The 25,590-nt window shown below is 40.4% G+C and overlaps 1 protein-coding gene across 1 annotated transcript in view; it reads right to left on the reverse strand.

Moving 5' to 3' along the window:
• ptprt (protein tyrosine phosphatase receptor type T) overlaps positions 1-25,590 on the reverse strand; it is a 422,469-nt gene that overhangs the window by 347,501 nt on the left and 49,378 nt on the right. The window contains 2 exon segments of the mRNA XM_062414593.1: positions 11,739-11,754; positions 11,756-11,865. Of these exon segments, the coding sequence (XP_062270577.1) occupies positions 11,739-11,754; positions 11,756-11,865 (126 nt within the window).

Consider the following 25,590-nt stretch of genomic DNA (forward strand, 5'->3'; position numbering starts at 1 on the left):
GTAAGGAAAGGAGGGAGGAAGGAAGGAAGGACGGAGGAAGCTGGAAGGAAAGGAGGGATGGAGGAAGGAAGAAGGAAGGAAGGATGGAAGGAGGAAGATGGAAGGAAAGGAGGGAGGGAGGAAAGAGGGAAGGAAGGAAGGAAAGGAGGGAGGAAGGGGGGAGGAAAGAAAGAGAGAAGGATGGAGGAGGAAAGAAAGGAAAGGAGGAAGGTATAAAGGAAGGAAGGAAGGAGGGAGGAAAGAAGGACAGAAGGAAAGGAGGAAAGAAGGAATTGTCAAAACAGACGGGGTCAATTTGACCCGGGAGGACGAGCCATGATGTGAGGAAACGTCTCATCCAATCCTCTGAATCAACGTATTTACACCCTCAGGCCCAGTTTAATCTGCAGACATGCACACAGTCGACATGCACTCATATAGCATGACATACACTTCACATGTGCATGTTTGAAGGCTATTATAAGCCTCAAACACCCACGCAGGTGTTTTCACTTGTGACTGATTAGACACCTTTAGTCCCAGACTGTGTAGGTGTGTACAATCAACTCTTGGTTAACATCTAACTCGCTCATCAGTTTCACCTGTGATGGAAGGTTTTACACTTTAAGGCTTTAACCTTTGTGTCGTTCCTCCCGGGTCAAATTGACCCCGTCTGTTTTGACTGTTCCTTCTTTCCTTCCTTCCTTTCATTCCGTCTGTCCTTCCTCCCTCCCTCCTTCTCTCTCTCTTTCCTCCCTTCCTCCCTCCTTATTTTCCTTCCTTCCTGCTTTCCTTTCCTTCTCCCTCCTTCCTTTCCTTGACTGTTCCTTCTTTCCTTCCTTCCTTTCATTCTGTCTGTCCTTCCTCCCTCTCTCCTTCTCTCCCTCTTTCCTCCCTTCCTCCCTCCTTATTTTCCTTCCTTCCTTCCTTCCTGCTTTCCTTTCCTTTCCTCCCTCCCTCCTTCTCTCTCTCTTTCCTCCCTTCCTACCTCATTCTTTTCCTTCATTCCTTCCTTCCTGCTTTCCTTTCCTTCCTCCCTCCTTCCTTTCCTTCCTCCTTCCTTCCTCCTTTCTTCCCTCCCTCCTTCTCTGTCTTTCCTCCCCCCTACCTTCCTCCCTTCCTTCTTTCCTCTGCCCTTCTTTCCTTTCTCCCTCCCTCCCTCTTTTCCTTTCTCCCTCCCTCCCTCGTTCCTTCTTCCCTCCCTCCCTCCTACCTTCCTTCCTCCCTCCATCATTCCTTCCTTCTTCCTCCCTTCCAGATCAATATAGAAGAGATGCAGTTGTGTGTTAACCATAACTTTAACTCAGTGTTACAGATTTTTTGTTAGTTTTTTTAATATATACTATACATGCATAACAATTAGTCAAAACAATGCTACTGGTGCTATATTGATCTAATCCAGTGATTTCTAGTATGCATCAAAATCTATAATCATTTTTAGCATGTTAATCTAAACAAGCATTTAAACATCTTACTATATTCCTTACATCCATCTATATATCTTATTATATTAAACCAAGACAATTTACTTTTTTCTGTTTAAAGCTAACTTGTATCTGATACTGTAAATAGTCATCATCATCTCACACTTATAAGCCTGTCAGCGAAGACCTTTTATCTTCTTGTTATTTTTTAATAGTGTTTCCTTCCCTTTGTAATTACCCTTCATATTACGTTGAATACTATTTTTATATTCTCTTTTTTGTCCGTTTCATTGTCTCAGCTGCTGCAACTGTCTCATTTCCCTTCTGGGAGAAGAAAATAATACAATACAGGCAGAGTCTGTGCAGATGTGAACACCGCCACATACGTCTAGTGGGTCATAAGTGATGCTTGAGAGGGATTACTTTGTATAAGTCTATATATTGTTGTTGTTTTTTAAAGAAGAATCCTATATAATATGATTTTAATTCACAAAAAGGCTTGAAGGAGATTTTTTGTTGCTGTTCAAACCACAAATGAACATTTCTGTCGTTATATTGACACACATCTGGCACTCTAGTGCTGTTATACGCACCAGATGGGGGTTTTCTACACAGAAGACAGTATCAGACAAATAAATATATGATATGAAACCAGAGGGAAGTGGAAACACACACACACACACACACACACACACACACACACACACAGTGTCTGAGGGGATGGGGGCTTTTGTAAGAGATGACCCGAGAACCTGAGAGAGAAATAAGAGTGAATGATATCTACTCTTTCTCTGATTACTCTCTGTGGGAGAATTGAAGCTCAGTCCGTTCCCCACCTGAGCCCTTCCGTCTCTCTCTTTGTCTTCCTGTCTGTGACACTAAAAGCATTTCACATCTAGCTCAAAAAAAAAAACAATAGCAGGATTTCTGCAATAATGAAAGCTCTCGACTTGAATAGAATATTTCAATTCTCATCTCAGTTTTGAAATGTCAGCTCTGTTGATTTTAGATATGAGCTCGTAAGTCCCCAAAATCTGGTCAATTAGGTCTGTGCGTTTAATCCTTTTAGCTTGAAACTTGCTGTAGCTATCTTTGACCTTAAAACAATAATACTAGTTGATTTGCCAGACTAATATCTAGGCTACTTGGCTCACTAATACCTACATGTTCAGACTAGCAAAGTGAATTCAGACCCAACACAATCATATATAAAGTGCATGCAAAGGCACGATGTGAGTTTGTTCAGGGTGGTGCAAATTGAAATTAAAATGTTTCAACTTGAGTGAAAAGTCTGCTTATATCCTGAAGCTTGTGAATCTGCTTCATAAACATACAGTGATAAGAGAGTTTTGGATGAGGTCAGGGTTCATTTAGTAGCTGAACTGAACACAAACACATAGACACGCTCCTGCAAACACAATGTATTGTAAGCTAGTTTAACAGCTAGCATGCAGTTGGTACATTGAGTGTTTGGAGTGAATAAACATTAGTTATCGAGTAATCAAGTTTGCATGATGGTGCAAGATGAAAAGTTGCTTTGAGTTCTGTCTGAATGCACCATTATTATTTACAATGCTGCAACACTTCCATCACTGTCCTATCTCCAGCGTTGTCACGAAAAGGCTGTTTTGTATTTCAATGCAATGTTAGCGTTAACTGTAGATGTTATATTTACTAGTTTGTTGCTTACTTTTCAGTGTAGTTTTAACTATATCATTGGTCCTTGTATCTACAAGGTAAAAAATAATGAATTGCTGTTTAATCTGCTGCTTTCAAAACATAATCTCACCACTTAGATTATTCTTTTAAGTTATTAATTTAAAAAAATAGAGTATAATGGGCAATATTGATGTACTTAATCAATGGCATGTGACACACATCATTCCCTTTGGATGATAGTTTTGACATTGAACCAACTGACTGTGTAATGTAACATGTTTATATTATGTTATATTCTTTTGTATTTTAAGAGCTGTGCCCTTAATAAAGTTTTAAATTGAATTATTAAAGTTACTCATAGTACTGAACTCACTGACATTTAGTACTAAAGAGCTACACAACTAAGTTTACCCTGTTTTAGCTCTCAATATTCAGCTTAATATTTTAGCCTCAGAGTCAACAAATGAAAAAAGCTAACTACCCAGTGAGCACCTGACTTAATTAGATGGACAAAAACAAAAGTATTAGATCTTTATTAAAACTTTTTGCCAGCATGTTAACATTAACAACTTTATACATGAGTCTTTCCTTCACCCGCACTACTACAAGAAACTTTTTAAACACAACTTTTTTTTTTTTTTAAATGATTTACTCACTTTCAATTGTGTGTCCTGGAAATTGCTTTTTTCTTCTTCTTCTTTTTTTTTAATAGACAGACTCTTAACAAAAACTACTCTCTCTTCCTTTGTGTCAATCTGTGAGTTTGTCTCTGCTGCCTTTGTGTCTCTTTCTTTTCTTTCTCTCCTTTTTTCTTGTTGTTGTTTTCTTTCACAGTTTCTGTCCCCTCCATCTATCTTTCCTGGATGACTGTCTGTCTGCCTTTGTCAGTATCTTTTGTGTTGTTTTCCCGTTTACATCGGCTCTGTGAAGTCTTTCTTTGTATTCCACTGCAAGGTGTAGGATATCTCTCAGTCTTCTTGTGCTTCCTGTCAGTTGTTATCTCACTTTCACTCCGTTACTCCGTTTTTTTAGTCTGTCCTTTTATTTATTTATTTTCTTTTTTCCTCTAACTGCGTGCTTTAAACCCTCCTGTAGTCCTCTCCCGGGTCAAATTGACCCCACATCTTTTGACTGTTCCCTCCTTCCTTCCTCCTTTCCCTCCTTTCCTTCCTTCCTTCCTCCCTCCCCTCCCTCCCTCCCTCCTTTCCTTCCTTCCTTCTTCTTCCCTCCCTCCCTCCCTCCCTCCTTTCCTTCCTTCCTTCCTTCCTTCCTCCTTTCCTTCCTTGCTCCTTTCCTTCCTTCCTCCCTCCATCGTTACTCCTTTCTTTCCTTCCTTCCTTCCTTTCATCCTCCCCCTCCTCCCTTACTCCTTTCTTTCCTTACTTCTTTCTTTCCTTCCTTCCTTCCTTCCTTCCTTCCTTCCTTCCTTCCTCCCTCCCCTCCTTACTCCCTTTCTTTCCTTCCTTCCATCCCTTCCTTCCTTCCTTCCTTCCTTCCTCCTTTCCTTCCTTGACCAGAGGACAACAGGAGGGTTAACAAAGTTTTTCTCCACATTGTATGCTGTCCCTCTTATTCTTTGATACTGTATTAATATGAACACACACACACACACACAAACACACACACACACACACACACACACACACACACACACACACACACACACACACACACACATCAATTCAGACACACTTTTCTTTGATTGGGCTTTCAAATGCTGATAATGCTGAAGTACAACACACTATGATATTTTTCTGTTTTTCTCTATATCTTAACTATTCATCTTTCTCAATAACTCCCCGTCTCTCTCTCTCTCTCTCTCTCTCTCTCTTCTCTCTCTCTCCTCTCTCTCTCTCTCTCTCTCTCTCTCTCTCTCTCTCTCTCTCTCTCTCTTCTCTCTCTCTCTCTCTCTCTCTCTCTCTCTCTCTCTCTCTCTCTCTCTCTCTCTCTCTCTCTCTCTCTCTCTCTCTCATCCTCTGATCATCATTTTTTTAACGTTTCAGATTGTGGCCGTGTTGATGAACGGCGCTGAACACGTCAACTTGGCTTTGATGTTTGATGTTTGCTGCTCGTGTGAGTTTGTCTCGCTCAGCCTGAGGTTTGAAGGTAATAAGAGGAGAGGTGTGGGATTCGAGTGTGTGTGTGTGTGTGTGTGTGTGTGTGTGTGTGTAGTAGCAGCCAGGTAATATATAGAAAAAGCCAAAAATGTACCGCAGTTGCATGTTTTTTTTTTTCTTTCATACAGTAGCTCATATTTATTGCTATTTTGAGAAAAAAGGCTAGTTAGAGCTCAGCTTTGAATACCAGAGGTGTGCATTTATGAATGTGTGTCACAGCTCTTTGTACAATCTCACACATTTGGTAAAAAATGGTGCAAATTTAATTTCAAATTATATTAAACCAACAAAAATACAAGCTTTTTTAATAATACTTACTGAACAAAAACAGGTTTTTACATCCCCATTTATGAGCTCTAAAGAATAGAGACTTTTACAATATTATGTCCATATGTAGACTGAGGCAGGCGGGGGAGGGGGGAAGCACTTACATCCATCCAATCTTGTCATATCTATAAGTTGTCATGGCGGCAGATTATATCCATATCGTGCCAATACAGAGATGATGAGCGGAGAACTTAAAGGATTCATTCCAATCCAATCATGACTACCCCTGAGATCTATAATCTGTCAGGAGTATAGACTATATGACAACTATGTCTAAATGGAGATGAAGAGAGAGAGAGAGAGAGATGGAGAGAGTAGTAGCGCCTATCCAATCTTGTCACTTCTACAAGCTGTCGAGTGTGTGGGTCACGCTCCATGATGACTGTATCCGCCTCATCAATATCATGGAGGTGAGGTGAGAAAGAGGATTACATGAGAACTGTGTCGATAATGGAGGCTAAGAGACAAGAAGGCAAGAAAGCTTAGTCTGCATGAATGTACATACATGCTGTATTCATACTGGAGGTAATTACAGTAATCATGGAGGAGAAACACAAGATTTTACCCTTTAACCTTTGTGTCGTCCTCCCGGGTCAAATTGACCCCGTCTGTTTTGACTGTTCCTTCTTTCCTCCCTTCTGTCTGTCCTTCTTTCCTCTCCTCCCTCCCTCCTTCCTTCCTTCCTTCTATCTTTATTTCCTCCCCCCTACCTTCCTCCCTTCCTTCTTTTCCTTTCTCCCTCCCTCCCTCCTACCTTATTTCCTCCCTCCCTCCTACCTTCCTTCCTTCCTTCTTTCATCCGTCCTTCCTTCCTTCCTTTCCTTTCTCCCTTCCTATTTTCCTTTCCTCCCTTCCTTCCTCCCACCTTTCCTTCTTTCTTCCTTCCTCCCTCCCTCCTTTCCTTCCTTCTCCCTCCCTTCCTCTTTTCCTTTCTCCCTCCCTCCTACCTTCCTTCATTGCTTATTTCCTCCGTACTTCCATCCTTTCCTTCCTCCCTTCCTTCTTTCCTTTCCTCCCTTCCTTCCTTCCTTCCTTCCTCCTTTTCTTCCTTCCTTCCTCATTTCCTTCCTTCCTTCTTCCTCCCTTCCTTCCTTCTTCTTCCCTTCCTTCCTACAACAGGAGGGTTAAAGAATTAAACATTTTTAAACTGAGCCTTAACTAGTTTTTTTTAACTGAATCCCTCCCTTACCGGATATTTGATCTGCTTACAATAACTAAGGTGTCAAATGTCTCTTTGTAGAACTAGGTGCTTATCACTATCTCTGATCACTGCTTTTATAAACACACTATAACAAAACAGCTTGTCTTTTCTCATAATAGTACAATCAGACTACATTGTTGTACAGTACAAACCCCGCAGTTACCTCGAATTTGATGTGACAATATTTCACGACACAACTCAGCTGCATTCGATTTTCATCATTTCAAATATGTGATCAATTAAAGACAATCATAAAGTTCTTAAAATACTTTAAAATAGTACATTTAAAGCCCAGACTTTCTCTTTTAATTTAATATATATATGAACATTTAACAGTTGTGCATCTTTTTTCACATCCATTGCTTTGATTAATACCACATGGTACTGAAAATGTAATATATCCATCCATGGTCCAGTATGAGTACGACTACAGCAGCAGAAGTGTCAGAAAAAAAGAAGAGTGAGAGACGGACAAAGAGACTGGCAGACAAATTTGTTCTTGTCCTGCCTTATCAGATCTATAGCTGTCAGGGCGGCATGCAGTCGATAAGTTGTCTATGATGAGGGGGGCTTAAAGGCCGTGATGGCGATCGCCCCTGACAACCACGGCCCGCAAAGTGAGATGAGACAGATAACTGACACGAGACATATAAAGATAGAGAGAAAGACGGACTGGCGTGGTGCTCATGCCCGTTCAGTCGTATCAGATCTTCAGTACAAGATCTGGGTCTGGTGAGCGGAGGCTGCGGCTGACAGATCTCTCGCTCCACTACTTCTGACATGTCAGAGACAATGATGGGAGAAGAGGGAGAAGGGTGGAGATGATGATGATGTATGAGAGCAATAATTGACATGACTGAGAGATAATATATGATAGAGAGAGAGAGAGAGAGAGAGAGAGGGTTAGAGCATCAGTGAGTGCAGAATGAGAGCGATACGATGGACGGTTAGAGAGAAAGGGAGCACGTGAAAAAGAAACTTTATTTGGTGGTGATTTTAATAACGGAGCTAGTTTTAAATTGGCTTGAATTGTATGAGCCAACAGGGAGATGAAGATAGCTGGCAAGGTCTGCGTCCCTTTTCCCTCCATCCACAAACAACTTCAACAAAACTGTCAACAAGAGTGGGAACAAGAAGTTAGAGCAGCTGAGTCAATCGCAGGGTCTTTGGGGAGTCGTGTTTTCACAGATCTCCTTTTTGGCAGCAGCTCTGCATGTTATTATATCGCCAACCTAAACACATTCTGTCTGAGTGCATTCACAGTCAGCATCCTAACACCATAATCTGACCAGCAGTAAAATAACAATCTACAATAAAAAGAAAGCAAAAAGACCGACATGCAGCAGAGCCCTGGAAGATAAACTATCCAAAACCAACTTATAGTAAAAATAAAGGAATCAAAAATCAATGAGACACCAAACAATTCAACTATAACTATACCATAACCTGTCAAATCATAATATCCTCAAAAGAGTAAAAGCATAAAACAAACTATGTTATAGCTGCAACTAACAATTACCTACATTATTGATTCATCTGTTGATTATTGTCTTGATTAATCGATCAGTTTGGTGCCGAAAATGTTAGAAATTGGGTGAAAAATCTCAATCATTGCTTCCTTAAAAGATGACTAGGGCTGGGTATCGTATAAAAAATTATAATACCAGTACCAATCCAAGTACTCTTAAATTCCAATCGAGTACTTAATTTGATACCCATCATGTGAATAGAAACTTTAAGTTGTATAAAATGCCACCACTCCTCCATATCTAAATAATTTGATTTTTACACAAATGCATTTTGAAAGTCTTCAAACTATAAAGACTTTTGGTGCCAAAAAGGTTAGAAAGTGGTTGAAAAATCTCAATCATTGCTTCCCAAAAATAAAGATGACTGGCGCTGGGTATCATTTAAAAAATTATGATACCAATAGTATGATTACAACTACCCTTAAAGTGATACTAATTCCAATTGAGTACCCCATTCGATACCCATCATGTGAATAGAAGCATTAAATTGTATAAATAGCCACCACTCCTCTATATATAAATAATTAGATTTTTACACAAATGCATTTTTAAAGTCTTCAAACCATGAAGACTTTCAGACAATCACATGTTGCATTAAATCGAAGAACGCTGGCGTTGATTGGCTGTGAGCAAGTCCACACAAATAATCCTATTTCCTAGCTATGGGTGCAAAAACGACCGATTGCAGGTATCGTTTGATGGGAGACGCTTAAATGTTACTTGGTATCGATTTTTTTCTGTTGATACTTTAAAGGTATTAAGTACCGATACTCAGCCCTCCAGATGACTTCCTAAAATGTCTTGTTCTACCCCAACGAATAGTCCACAACTCTGACATAATCAGTGTACTGTAATAAGTTAATAGATCCACATTTGAGAATCTTAAAAAAATGACTTAAAACTATCAATCACAATAGTCGGTTAATCGACTTATCATTGCAGATTATCAGATTATCATTGTTAGATATAGTCAACATATTGAACACTTTGGCAGATTAATGCATTATACTAAATAATTAAAGGGAAGAGTAGATGCTCTTATTGGCTTTTTTACTAATTTGCATTGCTTTAGAAATACAGTCATAAACAACCACGTCAGTCAAATAAGTGAATCCAGCAAGTAGGAGAAGGTGACTCGAGGTAAACAGCTCAGAAATGTACAAGACAGAAAGTGTGAAAAAGAGAGATAGAGATAGATTCGGTGACAAGTGTGTGTGTGTGTGTGTGTGTGTGTGTGTGTGCGAGAGAGTGGGCGACGGAGAGAGAGAACAAAAGGCCATAAGTGTGAGAGAGAATGAGACGGGTTTCTGATTGCCATTTGGCGTTTGACAGGCGGAGAGAGGCACACCAAGCTATGGTAACGTCACGATCTGTCTACTGAGTTATATAAGACTGCCAACTCAGATGGAGGGAAGAAGAGATGAAGATGTAAAGAGAAAGATGAGAAGTGAGCATGTTAAACGTATTTTTTTCCTTGATGCCGACAACAAAAACTGCTTATCCTACCACTGAAATAATGTTAAAGTGGTTTATTTGCCCCATGCGTAGCTAACACTGCTGACAATGATTGGTGAAATGATTGCGTGCCTCTTTATCCAACCAAGAGCCAATTTTCCTTCCCAATTCAATAAAGAATAATAGTTTTAAAAAGGAAGCTTTCTACAAAAGTACAAAAAAGCATCAACAATTTTTCTTGGATTCAGCACTTAGAACATGATTGCTTGAAAATGACTACTTGACCAGATGGTAAATAACTCAAAATGTTTTTAGAAGAAACAGCAAATATAACCAAAATTGTTTTGCCATTTCTGAGATGAAACCGGTTGAAAATAGAGATGCTTAACCCTCCTGTTGTCTTCCTGGAGACTGTGCAATTTCTGTCCTACTGTTTATAAAGCAAAAGGTTTAAATTATCATCCAATTTCAACTTAATATCACAGGTTTTACACATATTTTTGAGACATTATAGCCAATTTAAATGATATTATACCGGATTTTTGAGTCCAAATGCCCAAATTGAACCAATGAAAACACAAAGGGTTAACATTAAAAGCTTTGTTTCTGACAAATATGCATCAGTATAAACCAGCAATGTTGAATCTGATTGTTTTTGAAGTTGAATAGACCAAAACAGCAAAGACTAGACACCAGATGCATACTTTTTCAAGATGCATAAGTCTTCATGAGTCACTAGGGTTAAAAAGATCACCCGATTCTGTGTTAGACCTTTTTAGCCAACTTAATATCACAGGTTTTACACATATTTTGAGAAATGATGGCCAATAGGCCTCATTTAAATGATATTATACCTCATTTTTGAGAGGACAACAAAGGGGTTTCTGACAAATGTGCATCAGTATTAACCAGCAAAAGTGAATCCGATTGGTTTTGAAGTTGAATAGTCCGAAACAGCAAAGACTAGACACCAGATGCATGAGAACTAGGTTTTTTTAAGTCTTCATGAGTCACTAGGCAACTCCAAAAAGTTTCACATGAACTTTCATTTTAGCATTCAACTCAACCAGTAACACTCCACAGTGTCTTGATCTGTAGTATGGTGACAGTGACTGGATCAGAAGAGAAATGACTTGAATAATTAAACATCTCTCACAGCTTGATTTTATCAACACCATCTGGCCCTGACTGGAACAGAACTGGTCCAACTAGTTTGGACTATAAACCAGCCATGCGATCAAAATCTGTGTCGGTGCTTTCACTGATGAATCATGAGTAAAGGTTGATAGTTTGTCCCCGTCTGTTTTGACTGTTCCTTCTTTCCTCCTTCCTTCCTTCTCTCTTTCTTTCCTTCCTTCTTTCCTTCCTACATCCCCCTTTCTTCCATCATTATGTCCTTCTTTCCTCCCTCCCTCCTTCTTTCCTTCCCTCCTTCCTTCCTTACTTCCTTCCCTTCTTTCCTCCCTCCCTCCCTCCTTCTCTCTCTCTTTCCTCCCCCTACCTCCCTCCCTTCCTTCTTTCATCTGTCCTTCTTTCCTTCCTTCCTCCCTTCCTCCTTTCCTTTCTCCCTCCCTCCTTCCCTCCTACCTTCCTTCCTTCCTTCTTTCCTCCTTCCTTCCCTCCTTCCTTCCTTCCTCCCTCCTTTCCTTCCTTCCTTCCTTACTTCCTTCCCTTCTTTCCTCCCTCCCTCCCTCCTTCTCTCTCTCTTTCCTCCCCCTACCTCCCTCCCTTCCTTCTTTCATCTGTCCTTCTTTCCTTCCTTCCTCCCTTCCTCCTTTCCTTTCTCCCTCCCTCCTTCCCTCCTACCTTCTTTCCTTCCTTCCTTCTTTCCTCCTTCCTTCCCTCCTTCCTTCCTTCCTCCCTCCTTTCCTTCCTTCTTCCTCCCTTCCTTCTTCCTCCCTTCCATCCTTCCTTCCTTCCTCCCTTCTTTCCTTCCTTCTTCCTGCCTTCCTTCCTTGGCTCGAGGACAACAGGAGGGTTAAAAAGTTGATAGTTGTCCTGCAGCAATAGAAAGTAGAAAGGCAGAGAGACGGATGTTGAATCCTACCTGTAGGCAGGGCGGGGGTCCATGGTGGGTTTCTCCCAGGAGTTGACTTGTTCCCAGGTAAATCCATTGGTTCCCAGTGAAACGCTGTAACCACAGCTGCTGTAGGAGTCCTCGAATGTGCAGCCACCTAAAGAAAGACAGCGAGAAAAAGATGCATATAAATATAATGCAGTGGTGTATAGTTCAATCAACGTTTACAATCTTAACCTTCATGTCGTCCTCCCGGGTCAAATTGGCCCCATCTGTTTTGACTGTTCCTTCTTTCCTCCTTTCCTTCCTTCCGTCTGTCCTTGCTCCCTCCTTCCTTCCTTCCTTCTTTCTTTCCATCCTTCTTTCCTTCCTACATCCCCCTTTCTTCCATCCTTCTGTCCTTCTTTCCTCCCTCCCTACTTCTTTCCTTCCCTCCTTCCTTCCTTCCCTTCCTCCCTCCCTCCCTCCCTCTCTCCTTCTCTCTCTTTCCTCCCCCTACCTCCCTCCCTTCCTTCTTTCCTCTGTCCTTCTTTCCTTCCTTCCTCCCTTCCTCCTTTCCTTTTTCCCTCCCTCCTTACTCCTTTCCTTCCTTCTTTCCTTCCTTCATTCCTTCCTTCCTTCCTTCCTTCTCTCCTTACTTCCTTCCTCTTTTCCTCCCTCCCTCCCTCCTTACTCCTTTCCTTCCTTCCTTCCTTCCTTCCTTCCTTCCTTCCTTCCTCTTTTCCTTCCTCCCTCCCTCCTTACTCCTTTCCTTCCTTCCTTCCTCTATCCCTCCTTACTCCTTTCCTCCCTTCCTTCATTCCTTATTTCCTCCCTTCCTCCTATCCTTCTTTGACCTGAGGACAACAGGAGGGTTAATAAAGATGGCAGTCAACAGTATGCATTCCTTCTCTTCCAAACTTCATTTAACATGTAATGCATACATGACATCCAGAACATGCTTTCACTTTCACTGTGAATCCTTTGCGTGTGGGTATGCATTTTGATTTCCGCGTTAGACTCCGCCAGTATCAATTAAAACTATTATATATATATATATATATATATATAATATATATATATATACATATAGAGAGAGAGAGAGAGAGAGGGAATTACAGGAAGCAAATAAATGCAGTGGCCTGTGGCTAAACAGAATTAAAAATTGGGTTTGATACAATGAAAAACATCTTAATAACCTCTTTGATTCACTATATTTATGATTATATTCTACTCCTCAGTCCAAGTTTTTAAACTGCGTCTTTAATCATTTCAATATGGTAAAGTTTGTTTTTTTTCTTTTGGTTTTGAAAACTGAGCTTTTTAAAAAAAAAAAAGCTGCTTTGGTGTTGTTAACAAAAAAAAACACTAATTATGTTATCGGCTTGAATTGAAAGAGCCAGCGCGAGACAGACACTGTCACAGTCTATCAGTGAAGAGAGGATAGCTGAGAGGAAGAGAGAGGGAGGGAGAGAAGGAAAGAGAGAAAGAGAGAGAGAGAGAGAAAGTGAGGGACACATGAAGAGAAAGCTCTACTACGTGTCAACATGATTAAGTCACAGAGTCTCATCGTTATTTCATGGCCCAGCTAAGACATATTTTCCACCGCATTAGCCTTCACTGCTAGCCTAGAGCACTGCACACACACACACACACACACACACACACACACACACACACACACTTCCCTAATTAGACATATGCTTTGACACACAACCATTTTAATTTGTTTTGAAGCATTTGAAATGGGAGAACGTCATTGCTTTATTCATGAAATCACTTAATGCTTACTTTTTTTTTTTTCATCTGCTTCTTCGCTGCTGTCAGCTCCACAGAGCACATTTGTCAATTTAAACCTCATCAATAAAAAAAAGAAAAACTTTGACTTCCAACTATAACAGGCTTGTATATTATAATGAGACCAGAAGCCTGAGGACTTCTTCTCCCTTATAAACCCTTCAGCATGTCCACAAAGCATACTGTGGCATTTTCTCTCGTGTTTGACATTTATGAGACAAATATCTCAGCGGCAAATGTGATTTAACGCTGATATTCAATAAAATAGTAGTTTTATTAACTTATATAGTACTATAAATATGCTGCCCGTGTGGATATACAGAGCTTTATGTCTCTTGAACATCTCACATACTGGAGTTAAGAGGCAACACTTTCAAAATCGTAACATTTGACATTCTGCACATTAATCATATGACAAAATTCAATGAAATGGAGGAAAGGAGGGAGGGAGGACGAAGGAAGGGAATGAGGGAGGGAGGAAGGAAAATAAGGTAGGAAGGAAGAAGGAAGGATGGAAGGAAGGAAGGAAGAAAGAAGGGAGGAAGGAAGAAGGAAGGATGGAAGGGAGGAAGGAAGAAGGAAGGATGGAAGGGAGGAAGAAGAAAGGAAAGGAGGAAGGGAGGAAGGAAAGAAGGGAGGAAGGAAGAAGGAGGGATGGAGGAAGGAATGAAGGAAATGAGGAAGGGAGGAAGGGAGGAAGGGAGGAAGGGAGGAAGGGAGGAAGAAGGAAGGAAGGAAAGGAAGGACGGAGGAAAGAAGGAAGGTAGGAAAGTAGGAAGGAGGGAAGAAATGAAGGAAGGGAAGGAGGGAGGATTGAAAGTAGGAAAGGAAATAAGGAAAGGAAGGAAGGAAGGATGGAGGAAAGAAGGGAGGAAGGAAGGAAGAAGGAAGGAAAGGAAGGACGGAGGAAAGAAGGAAGGTACAGTAGGAAAGTAGGAAGGAGGGAAGAAATGAAGGAAGGGAAGGAGGGAGGATTGAAAGTAGGAAAGGAAATAAGGAAAGGAAGGAAGGAAGGATGGAGGAAAGAAGGAAGGAAGGAAAGTAGGAAGGAGGGAGGAAAGAAGGAAGGAGGGAGTGAGGGAGAAAGGAAAAGAGGAAGGGAGGAAGGAAGGAGGAAACTGAACATTTATATTGGAGACAGGTGCATCAACCACTTCTATATGATGTAACACTGCACATAAATTACTCATTTTGACTTCAAGCCTCTTTAGTTGACCTCCTACTACTGTACCTTACTAGACTGACCACACACACACACACACACACACACACACACACACACACACACACACACACAGTCAACACCATTCAAAACACATATGCCCTTTAATACAAAATGCTACAAAATGTATGGTATAATTTTGATGATGTTTCTTCAAGCAAGACTTACATCAACTGGGAAATAAAATGTAAAAAAACATCTTCCTTCTTATCTGTATTCTGTTTGAAAAACAACCTCCAGCAGAGGGTGAAAACTAGGAAAAACACAATTTTTCTTACAGATATGAAAATAGTTGTTATAAATTAATCAATACTGAGATAATTAGCCTTTATCGCCCCCTTGTTGTTCACAGATCTCATTAGAAATGAAAAGAAATCAAAGTGATCTCATTAGAACAGAGTTATAAACAGACGAGGGAGGCTTTTTTGTGTGTGTGTGTGTGTGTGTGTGTGTGTCTGTGTGTCTGTGTGTGTGTGTGTGTGGGGGGGGGGGACCCTGCATCAATATTCAGTATCAGATCTGCAATTTTAAGACCACTGTCAGGGGATGAGAGGGAGAAGTGGCTCACAGCGGTAGGTGAATGTGTGTGTGTGTGTGTGTGTGTGTGTGTGTGTGTGTGTGTGTGTGTGTGTGTGTGTGTGTGTGTGTGTGTGTGTGTGTGTGAATGCCCCTGATCTAGTTTTCAAAATCAGTACGACACCTCCCATCTACACACACACACACACACAAACATAATTACACACACATGTTCAGTGTCAGAAAATTAGCATAATGAAAACATAACACTGCTACTCTGGTTTGATTGGGAAAATGGGCGTGTGTGTGTGTGTGCGTGTGCATGTGTGCATGTGTGTGTGTGTGTGACTGTATAAGTCGTAGCTGCAGGCGTGGGTGCAATACATGTATATTAGCCTTGGTGTGCGTGCATGTATTAGTGTGACACCAAAAACAAGCAGAATCCCTTCATCTCTGCTAATTAACATTGCTGTAACCGATATGATAAAATATTGATATGATAACTCGAGCGTGCATTTCGCTCATATATATAAATATATACGTATAGAACAAGTAGCCCACAGCGTTTCAATCATCGCATTACTCCAATAACGTCAGCAGCCACGTCTATCAATATTTATTTATTTTTTTAAAGTTGAGCTTACTTACAGAGTTAACACACATTTCCCTTTACAGCATCATTTGTTTGTTTTTGTTGTTTGTTGATTTCCTGTGATGAACAAACATGTTTCCATCCAGCTGTCAACTGCTGCAAAAAAAACAACTCATTCACACTCTGGTGAGAATGAACCAGTTTAACTGAGTGATAAATTAATTTATCTGTCGGGGAAAATGGAAAACTTCATTTTCAAATGATTAGTATGAGATGTTTCCACTTTTAGTGTCATTACTGATACTTGTACACAAGCCAAACTACATCTACATACAAAAACATCTCTTTTTATGATATATTTTATAATAATTATGATTTAATAGTTTAAAGTATTTTTTGTCTTCTTTATTATTATCATTCTATAGTTTTATCTTCTTATCAATTTTATTTTGCTTTTAATCTCTCTTAACCTAGTTTTAGTCCAGCTTTATTAAACTCCTTATTATTATTAATCTTCTATTTTATCTATGTACTATTTTTTTTATCTATTTTAACTTTTTTTTTTACTCTGACTTTTAATAAAACCGTTTCTCTTATTATTTCTTATTTAATTATTTTTATGTATTTAATTATTGTATCTTGCATGCATTGGTCTCCAATTTTGTCTATAAATTATTCTTTGTTTTTATTCCTTGTTTAACATGTTTATTATTATTATAATATATCATCATCATCATTATTATTATTATCATTATTATTTGTGTTTTTTTATGTTTTTATTTATTTTAGTTTGTTCTTTCTTTCTTATTATCAGCTTGTCATCAGCTACTGTAACTGTAAAGCACTTTGAACTACACTAGTCTGTATGAAAGGTGTTATACAGTATAAATAAAGTTTGATTAATTGATATATTTGCTTCTCGAGCCTTAACGATAAGACTCATGTGCAAACTCCTGCAGCTATGCGAGCTAACAGCTAACACACTAACTAAAGTCAGTATGTCACAATTGCTCTCTGAGTTTCTTTCCATTTCCTCTGTTTTGTTGTGTTTTCTCCTTCCAACATTTTCTCCTCTGGACGGCACTAACAAAGACTTATTGGAGGGGGCGGAGGGGCAAAGCTAACTTGTCTCCTGTCAGTTAGCAGGCTCGTTAGCTCCGTCCCTCGGCCCCCCCCCCACTCAACACTGTCGAGAAGACCGCTGGTCAACAACACAATTCTGAGTGTCAAACTTCACCAAAGTTGTGCTTGATGTGAAAAAGTTCAACACTTAATCTTTAACCCCTATTATTAAAGATGAATCTAATAAGCAAGCATTTAGTAATCATGCTGCTTCACATTAATTGAGTCATTTTAAGTCTCTATTTATTCATCCCAATGACAGTTTTCCTCTTATTTATTCTCTTTTTCTCAGTTTAAAGAGTGACAGTTATTGTCAACCATTTAATAGCTGACAGAAATTACAAGGACTTCTCTTGTTTGTGTCAAAGCAGTTAAGATGTCATTTGTTCTGCTGTCAAAAAAAAAAGAAAAACAAACATTTAATAAGCATAATAGTAATTACTTTGTAAAGACTGGAGTGATAATGTTCAAAAGGTGAAAGCACGCTGGTAAAAAACACTAAATTAATAACCTTTTATTATTTCTTAATTAAATGTGTTTTTATCCACTTTGAGTGTTTCAGGTGATGTTTTTACTTTATTCCATTTCTCTCAAACAACTTTTAGCATAAAACTTTATTTATAAAGCAGCTTTCATACAAGTTCATGTAGTTCAAAATGCTTCACAGCTGATTGATAATTGATATTTTAACCTTCGTGTCGTCCTCCCGGGTCAAATTGACCCCGCCTGTTCTGACTGTTCCTTCCTTCCTTCTGTCTGTCCTTCCTCCCTCCCTCCTTCTCTTTTTCTTTCCTTCCTCTCTCTTTCCTCCCTTTCTTCTTTCCTTCCTTCCTTCCTTCCTTCCTCCCTCGTTCCTTCTTTCCTCCCTCCTTCCTACTTTCATTCCTTCCTTCTTTCCTCCGTCCTTCCTTCCTTCCATTCCTTCCTTCCTCCCTTCCTTCTTTTCTTTCCTTACTTCTTTCCTTCCTTTCTCCCTCATTTCCTTCCTTCTTCCCTCCCTCCTTCCTTCTTTCCTCCCTCCTTCCTACTTTCCTTCCTTCCTTCCTTCTTTCCTCCGTCCTTCCTTTCTTCCTTCCTCCCTCCTTTCCTTCATTCCTCCCTCCTCCCTCCTTTCCTTCCTTCTTCCTACTTTCCTTCCTTCCTTCCTTCTTTCCTCCGTCCTTCCTTCCTTCCTCCCTCCCTTTTTTCCTTCATTCTTCCTCCCTTCCATCCTTCCTTCTTCCTTCCTCCCTTCCTTCCTTCCTTCCTTCCTTCCTCCCTCCTTAACTTCCTTCTTCCTCCCTTCATCCTTCCTTCTTCCTTCCTTCCTCCTTCCCTCCTTTCCTACATTCTTCCTCCCTTCCATCCTTCTTCTTCCCTCCCTTCCTCCCTTCCTCCCTTGACTCGAGGACAACAGGAGGGTTAAGTATGAAGTGTGCATGTGTGTGTGTGAGCTTTTATATTCCTTTCGCTTCCTTTACTCAGTTTCAAGTGATCACTGTTGACCTCATGTCATCAATCATCAGAATTAGCCTATCTGCTTATTTTAAATACATTATGACCATATATAATTAATATATGAATATTAAAATGTAATATGTAAATAGGTTATCGGGTATTCATGCGTTCACAACCGATTTTTTTATGCTTGAGCTCACATCCAATCAGACATGTGGTTAAACGACACAAACCCTCAACCTTCAAATACATGCAGATACAAGACCAACAAAAATAACTCTCTGGCCTCGATGCACCCACTCACACACACACACACACACACACACACACACACACACACACACACACACACACATAACAACATCCACCAATGATAACCCTTATTTAAGCAGAATCCCGTGTCTTTCTCATGTTAAGATTTCCATTTCCCCCCGAGGCACCAATAGCAGCTATTAGACCCTTTCATGTCAGCCAAAGCTAACACAGTGCGACAGGAGCCACGGAGTCACAAACCAGAGGGAGGCACCCTGAGGCGACCGGCTCTAAAGAGTCTGTTTACTGCTCACTTAGATAACATCTACTGATCCCGAGTGTGACTGCGTGTTTCAAGTGTGTGTGTGTGTGTGTGTGTGTGTGTGTGTGTGTGTGTGTGTGTGTGTGTGTGTGTGTGTGTGTGTGTGGGTGCAGACTGAGGACATGTTGCTGTGTGCTCATGTGTGATACTTCTACGCTACTCTTTAGAGCGAAATGTTATATTTTTTACTTTTCTACAGTTATTTTTACATACTTATAAACTAATAAATATCATAACAGCATACTCAGTAGTTCAAATCTGCATTAATATGATGCTTAAACATTATAAAATATTTCGTAACAATGCAAAACATATACTTTCTAGAGGCTGACAGTCAAATCTGCAAACTGCTAAAAAATCGATTGACATGTAGAGGGTGCGGAGTGTCTTTGGGCAACCTTACTGTACATGTGTTTGCAGGCAAGTCAGAGTGTATTTAATGCCGAGAGAGTCCAGTAATAAAGGTGTGAGTGTGTGTGTGCGTGTGTGTGTGTGTGGGTGGACTGACTCAGAAAGTGTGCGTGCATGTGTGTGTGTGTCTAAATGTCTTGTCTCTTAGTTAACTCTTATTAAATCCACTGTCAGCTAACATGCCAAGATCCTTAAATATTCCCATTAAGCCATTTAAAACCATATGCCAACATAAGCCATCTGCCCCCCCATCTACCCCTAGTGCACGCACACACACACAAACACACACACAAACACACACACACACATACACACACCCGGAGGCAAACAAAAACACTGGCTAAATAACTAAATGCCATTATTGCCACCCCAATAAGCCTGGATAATAAGAGAAAGCAGGGGTTTGTGGGTATAACACACAGCTGGAACAGATGGGTTAGGTGTGTGTGTGTATGTGTGTGATGCTGTACAGTCTGTGTGTGTAAAAGAAACCAAAAAGGAAGAAATAGTGTTTGTGTGTGAGGTGAATAAGACTTTATTTGTGTTTGTAGAGAGTGGGGTGATAGAGGAGAGTGAGAGAATGAATCCTAACAGAGAGACAGATTAATACAGAGGACATCTACTAGTGCTTGAATAAAACTAGTTCAAGTGATATAAAATTCATGGAAGCCAGGGGAGTTACAGCTCGTGTGTGTTTACGAGACTCTCTGAGTGTTTGTGTGTGTGTGTGTGTGTGTGTAGAGTAGGAAGAGCCTTGGGGTTAGAAATCCAACAAAATCTTTGACCAAAAAAAAGGAAATTATTGAGAGTGAAGGAGGCAGTGAATGTGCCGTAGATCAAATTTATTCACAAAGAGAGGGAGCATGTTGCAGGGCCGGAGGTTGTGTGTGTGTGTGTGTGTGTGTGTGTGTGTGTGTGTGTGTGTGTGTGTGTGTGTGTGTGTGTGTGTGTGTGTGTGTGTGTGTGTGTGTGTGTGTGTCTCTTTGAAAGCTTTTGATGGAAGTTTCTGGTGTTTTGCGTGTGAGCAGCAGGGCAGTGCTAAACAAGTAAAAAGAGCTCAAAGAGAAACCAAAACAAGAGAGGACAAATAGTGTGCAAGTGTTAAAAAAGATAAAAATAAAGATAAAGACCTGTCACCACGTAAATGCTGTTAAACACATATTGGTGGAGCACAAGTACTTTGCATTTCTGCCTCTATCATGTTGTTTGGTGTATTTTCTGTGTCGCTGTGGATAAATAAAGGTAAGCGACATGACATCTTATTGAGATCGTTCCTGCAGCTTCTGTGATTGTTGCAGGAAAATACTTCACAGCGGTTCACAAGATAGCAGCAAACATCAGGTTTTTAGAGTCCAAATCTTCCAATATTCCCACATTGTAAAGGTCTTAAGACAAATATAATTACAATTTGCTTCTGTTGGAGTCGTCTACTCGAGCAGAATTCACTCCAGACTGTGTATCTCCCCTTAAAAACCTTGATTGATTAATATATTAATGTTTTTTGTATCCAATCTTTTTAAAAACACAGCTAAAAAATGACACAAGATACCAAAATGCATCACGTGTTCTTCAAAAAAGCAAATGCAAAGGTTGTCAATATAGACTTTAGTAATCTTGGGCCTAGAGTATGTGAGTGAGTGAGTGAGTGAGTGAGTGAGTGAGTGAGTGAGTGAGTGAGTGAGTGAGTGAGTGAGTGAGTGAGTGAGTGAGTGAGTAAGTGAGCGAGAGAGTGAATAAATGAGTGAGTGAGTGAGTGAGCGAGAGAGTGAATGAATAAGTGAGTGAGTGAGCGAGTGAATAAATGAGTGAGCGAGCGAGTGAATGAATAAGTGAATAAGTGAGTGAGTGATTGAATAAATGAGTGAGTGAGTGAGTGAGTGAGTGAGTGAGTGAGTGAGTGAGTGAGTGAGTGAACGAGTGAGTGAATAAATGAGTGAGTGAGTGAGTGAGTGAGTGAGTGAGTGAGTGAGTGAATAAGTGAATATTTTGGTGAGTGAGTGAGTGAATAAGTGAGTGAGTGAGTGAGTGAATAAATGAGTGAGTAAGTGAATGAGTGAGTGAGTGAGTGGGTGAGTGAGTGAATAAGTGAATATTTTGGTGAGTGAGTGAATAAGTGAGTGAGTGAGTGAGTGAGTGAGTGAGTGAGTGAGTGAGTGAATGAGTAAGTGAGTGAATGAGCGAGTGAAGGGTATTACAGTTACTGTGTGAGATTGTCCTCATTAATCTCCTTTCCCTGTGTTCCAGCTTGCGTGTGTGTGTGTGTGTGTGTGTGTGTGTGTGTGTGTGTGTGTGTGTGTGTGTGTGTGTGTGTGTGTGTGTGTGTGTGTGTGTGTGTGTGTGTGTGTTAGAGTTGTTAAAGTCTTAAAGTAGGGGAAGTGTTTTACTGAAGGGTCTATTGTGACTTTAATTATCTACAACATGAATCAATAGGGGACCTGCCTTGTAACCTTTAGTTCTGCATGAGAGAACACAGAAAACAACGCTGCCACCAATCCCTTTCATTGGCTGTCACACACACACACACACACACACACACACACACACACACACACACACACACACACACACACACAACATGAACAAAAACACACATGAACAAACGAGACAACAAACACACAAAAACACACACAAACGCCTGTATAAATGTCTCCGCTCAGTAGAATCAATCGGTTCGGACAGAGGGGTGACTACAAAGGGGAAATGGAGAGATTGGAATACCTCGGAGATTGACGTAGACACACACACACACACACACACACACACACACACACACACACACACACACACACACACACACACACACACACACACACACACACACACACACACACACACACACACACTTTCCACCCCATGCCTCCTGTTCTGAAATAACTGGTTGAAGCAAGCAGTCATAGTAAATTAGAGAAGAAGAAGTTGACAAAGCAGACAAAGGAAGTATTTCAATTACACACACACACACACACACACACACACACACACACACACACACACAAACACACGCACTTAATTTGATTTATGTGCTCCCTCATACTGTTGTAATTGTATTCCGCTTCCCAAAACACACTTTAACCTCACCTCACCCAAACACACATTAAAGTGTACGGCTGTACGTATGTGTACACTTGAAAACCGAGTTAACCCCGTCCGGCCTTTGACAGACCAGTCGAGTCCGGTCTCAGTCTAACACGGTTTGACCCCCGCAGTAGAACCAGGCAGGTCCGCTGACTGGTCCAGCAGCTGAACTCTGCTGATCCTGTTTAAAACTCAACCAGGTTGAGCAGTGAGCAGTGTGAACAGTGTGAGCAGCTAGTATTAATGTTAGGACAAAGGATGGATATGTTGAAATGAAGCTGTTCAAACTTCCCATGTAGTTTAAAAATAAAGTGAAATAAAGACAAAGAGGTTAAGTGAGAGAATTGAATCATAACTTTCAGTATCAGAACAGTAAAACATCTGTCCACCTCTGCACAAACATCATACAGTCGTACAGCCAACAGTTGATTATTCTTGCTGTGTGCATCATTAAAAGGAGGAGATGCAATGAAACCATAAATGCTTTTAAACTAAGGGACTTAAGTTCATGATTTACATTGTAGGTTTAGGTTCATGGGTTCTATTGTTCCTGGGACTACTTGGTCAAAAAGAGCCAAAGTTGTATTAAGTCAGGCCTGTTTAATGGAAACTACACTGATAGTGCATAATAAGCTATTTAGATAACAGCAAGAGAACATGAATAAAACATATGGTTGTCATTGTTAATGATGTAGCTGCACTTTACTGCACAACCCTGCTCATCACCTGGGTTTAATACAGGTGACCAAGAAAGCCTCCACATCATCCAGCATTTTGATTCACAGTATAAATACCAGGATTCAACTGTGCTCAGCCTCTTATATCACATGTTTAAGTGTTTTAAGAGACTGTTAAGAACCTACAAACTTTTCTAAAATATTATAAACCATCTGAGTCACAACATGACTCATCACTAAAAACACTAGGACACACACACGCAGTGACATTCACACTCTCCCTTTGTCATACTCACACAAACCCTCTCAAATCTCGCACCTCTCTCTCTCTCACACACACACACACACACACACACACACACACACACACACACACACACACACACACACACACACACAGGTAGGTTTTGTGAAGTCCCTGATGAGGTCCTGTCGCTATTAGCATGCTAATCCTGTTCAGGATTACACTGCTGTCAGAGTGGAGAGCTCTGCATTAATAACTAGTTCAACCTCCATCTTGCTCCTTAAAGCTCACACACACACACACACACACACACACACACACACACACACACACAAACACACACACACACATATATTCTTCTGGGGTCTCATTTATAACTGTTGTTTACGTAGAAGACATGGCCTGAAAGAGGTGTACGCTACTCCCTACGCAAAAGTTGTGATCTATAAAAGGCGAAGGAACATTTTGGAGACAGACCTCATACAAATGATGCATAACTTCAAGAAGTCCAAAAATAGGGAAATGTGGTCCTTCCTCTGCAGCTGACCGAGCACAGGTGACGAGCGAGAGGGAAGATAGGCCGACTCTCAACACTGAAAGACTGATTGGTGCTCCGAAAGAAGCACACGTACATCAATATTCATGAATATATTTTGCATCGACCATTTACGGTTGAATGTGGGCGGGTAGAGGGAAGGATATGAGGCTGATTTACATGCACGTTTCCAATTGGACTGTGGAAAATACGAGCATTCGTGAATGAGCATGGTCGGATTATTTCTTTGTGCGGATGGATCATACCCACTGTTTAATAAATGAGAGCTCTGGTCTTTAAGTATCTCTATAACGTTCTCAGATCTTGTGTTTTGTCAGGTGTGTCAAGTCTCTGTTCAGTCAAATTTAAATCAAAAGAGTATTTATTTGGCACAACCGTCAAAAAAAGAGGCCAAACATGCACCAATTTAAAGAGGAGAAGTTGGGACTGGAAACTCACTCAGTGAGGAAAAAAAGGTGTATTCTCTGTTGCTTTCTTCCTTTGTTCTGCCAGTCTGAGCCTTTCATACATTTAAGCACACAATGAGTGGCACACACAAACTGTAGGTGCAAGCTGTCTTTGACAAAGAGGAGGAGGTTTAATCTCAATACTCTCATTAACACTCTTTCAGATCCCACGTACAGAACTTCTAAAAGAGACTTGAAAGAGAGACAAAAAGATAATCTGAGTCATCAAAGTGACAACAGCTTGATAGTAGACATTACTACTGCTATGACAATTTATTACTGTCTGTCACTGGTAAATATTATTATTATTATTATTATTATTATTATCGTCATTTTCAATTAAGCTGTACGAGCCACTATGAAATACTGCATGATGAATTAGGAGGGAGATAGCAGACACACACACATTTTAAAACACATGATTTCTTCCATTTTTTTGGTCATGATCATTTGCACCAGAATCTAGGTTGTAAGGAAAGAAGGATTTAGAGAAATATAAACAACTTTGGGTAATAAAATGTCACCAATATGTTAAAAAATACACTCACCATTTATAAAAAATGAATTAAAAAATGCCACAGTACCAGTTCTTTAACCATCAAGTGGCCTTTTAAAAAATGTGAGGGCCGGCCTGAGTCTGAAGGTCTTCCACTCAAATTGGTTCTCACAAATATGGAGCTTTACAAGAGCGTGCACACACACACACACACACACACACACACACACACACAAACACACACACAAACACACACACACACACACACACACACACACACAAGAGCCGAGGGACTAAACCTTCACAAACTTACTCACACACACACACACACACACACACACACACACACACACACACACACACACACACACACACACAGAGAAAGACAGACATGTGCACACACACACGGACACACAACAACACTCACACGCTTTCATGCACACTTGAATACAGATCCAGACACACACTCTCTGCGGTGCTCATTAGGAGAGGTAGCAGGTCCAGACCTCCTCCTAGCAGCAGAACTACAGGGGTGACCAACTCCCCTCCCTGTCCTCTCCTCCTCTTCCTCCTCCTCTTCCTCTCCTCATTCTCTCTCTCTTACTCTTTTGTTCATCTTTCTCTCTATAGCTGTCCTGTCCTTTATTCTCCTTTTTTTGGCCTCCTATATCTGTCCTCTGCCCTCTATTTCATCATACTGCTGTTTTTTTTCTTTCTTTCTTGGATCTCTCACCCATG

Source organism: Scomber scombrus, chromosome 3, assembly GCF_963691925.1.
Source record: "Scomber scombrus chromosome 3, fScoSco1.1, whole genome shotgun sequence".
Taxonomy (NCBI): domain Eukaryota; kingdom Metazoa; phylum Chordata; class Actinopteri; order Scombriformes; family Scombridae; genus Scomber; species Scomber scombrus.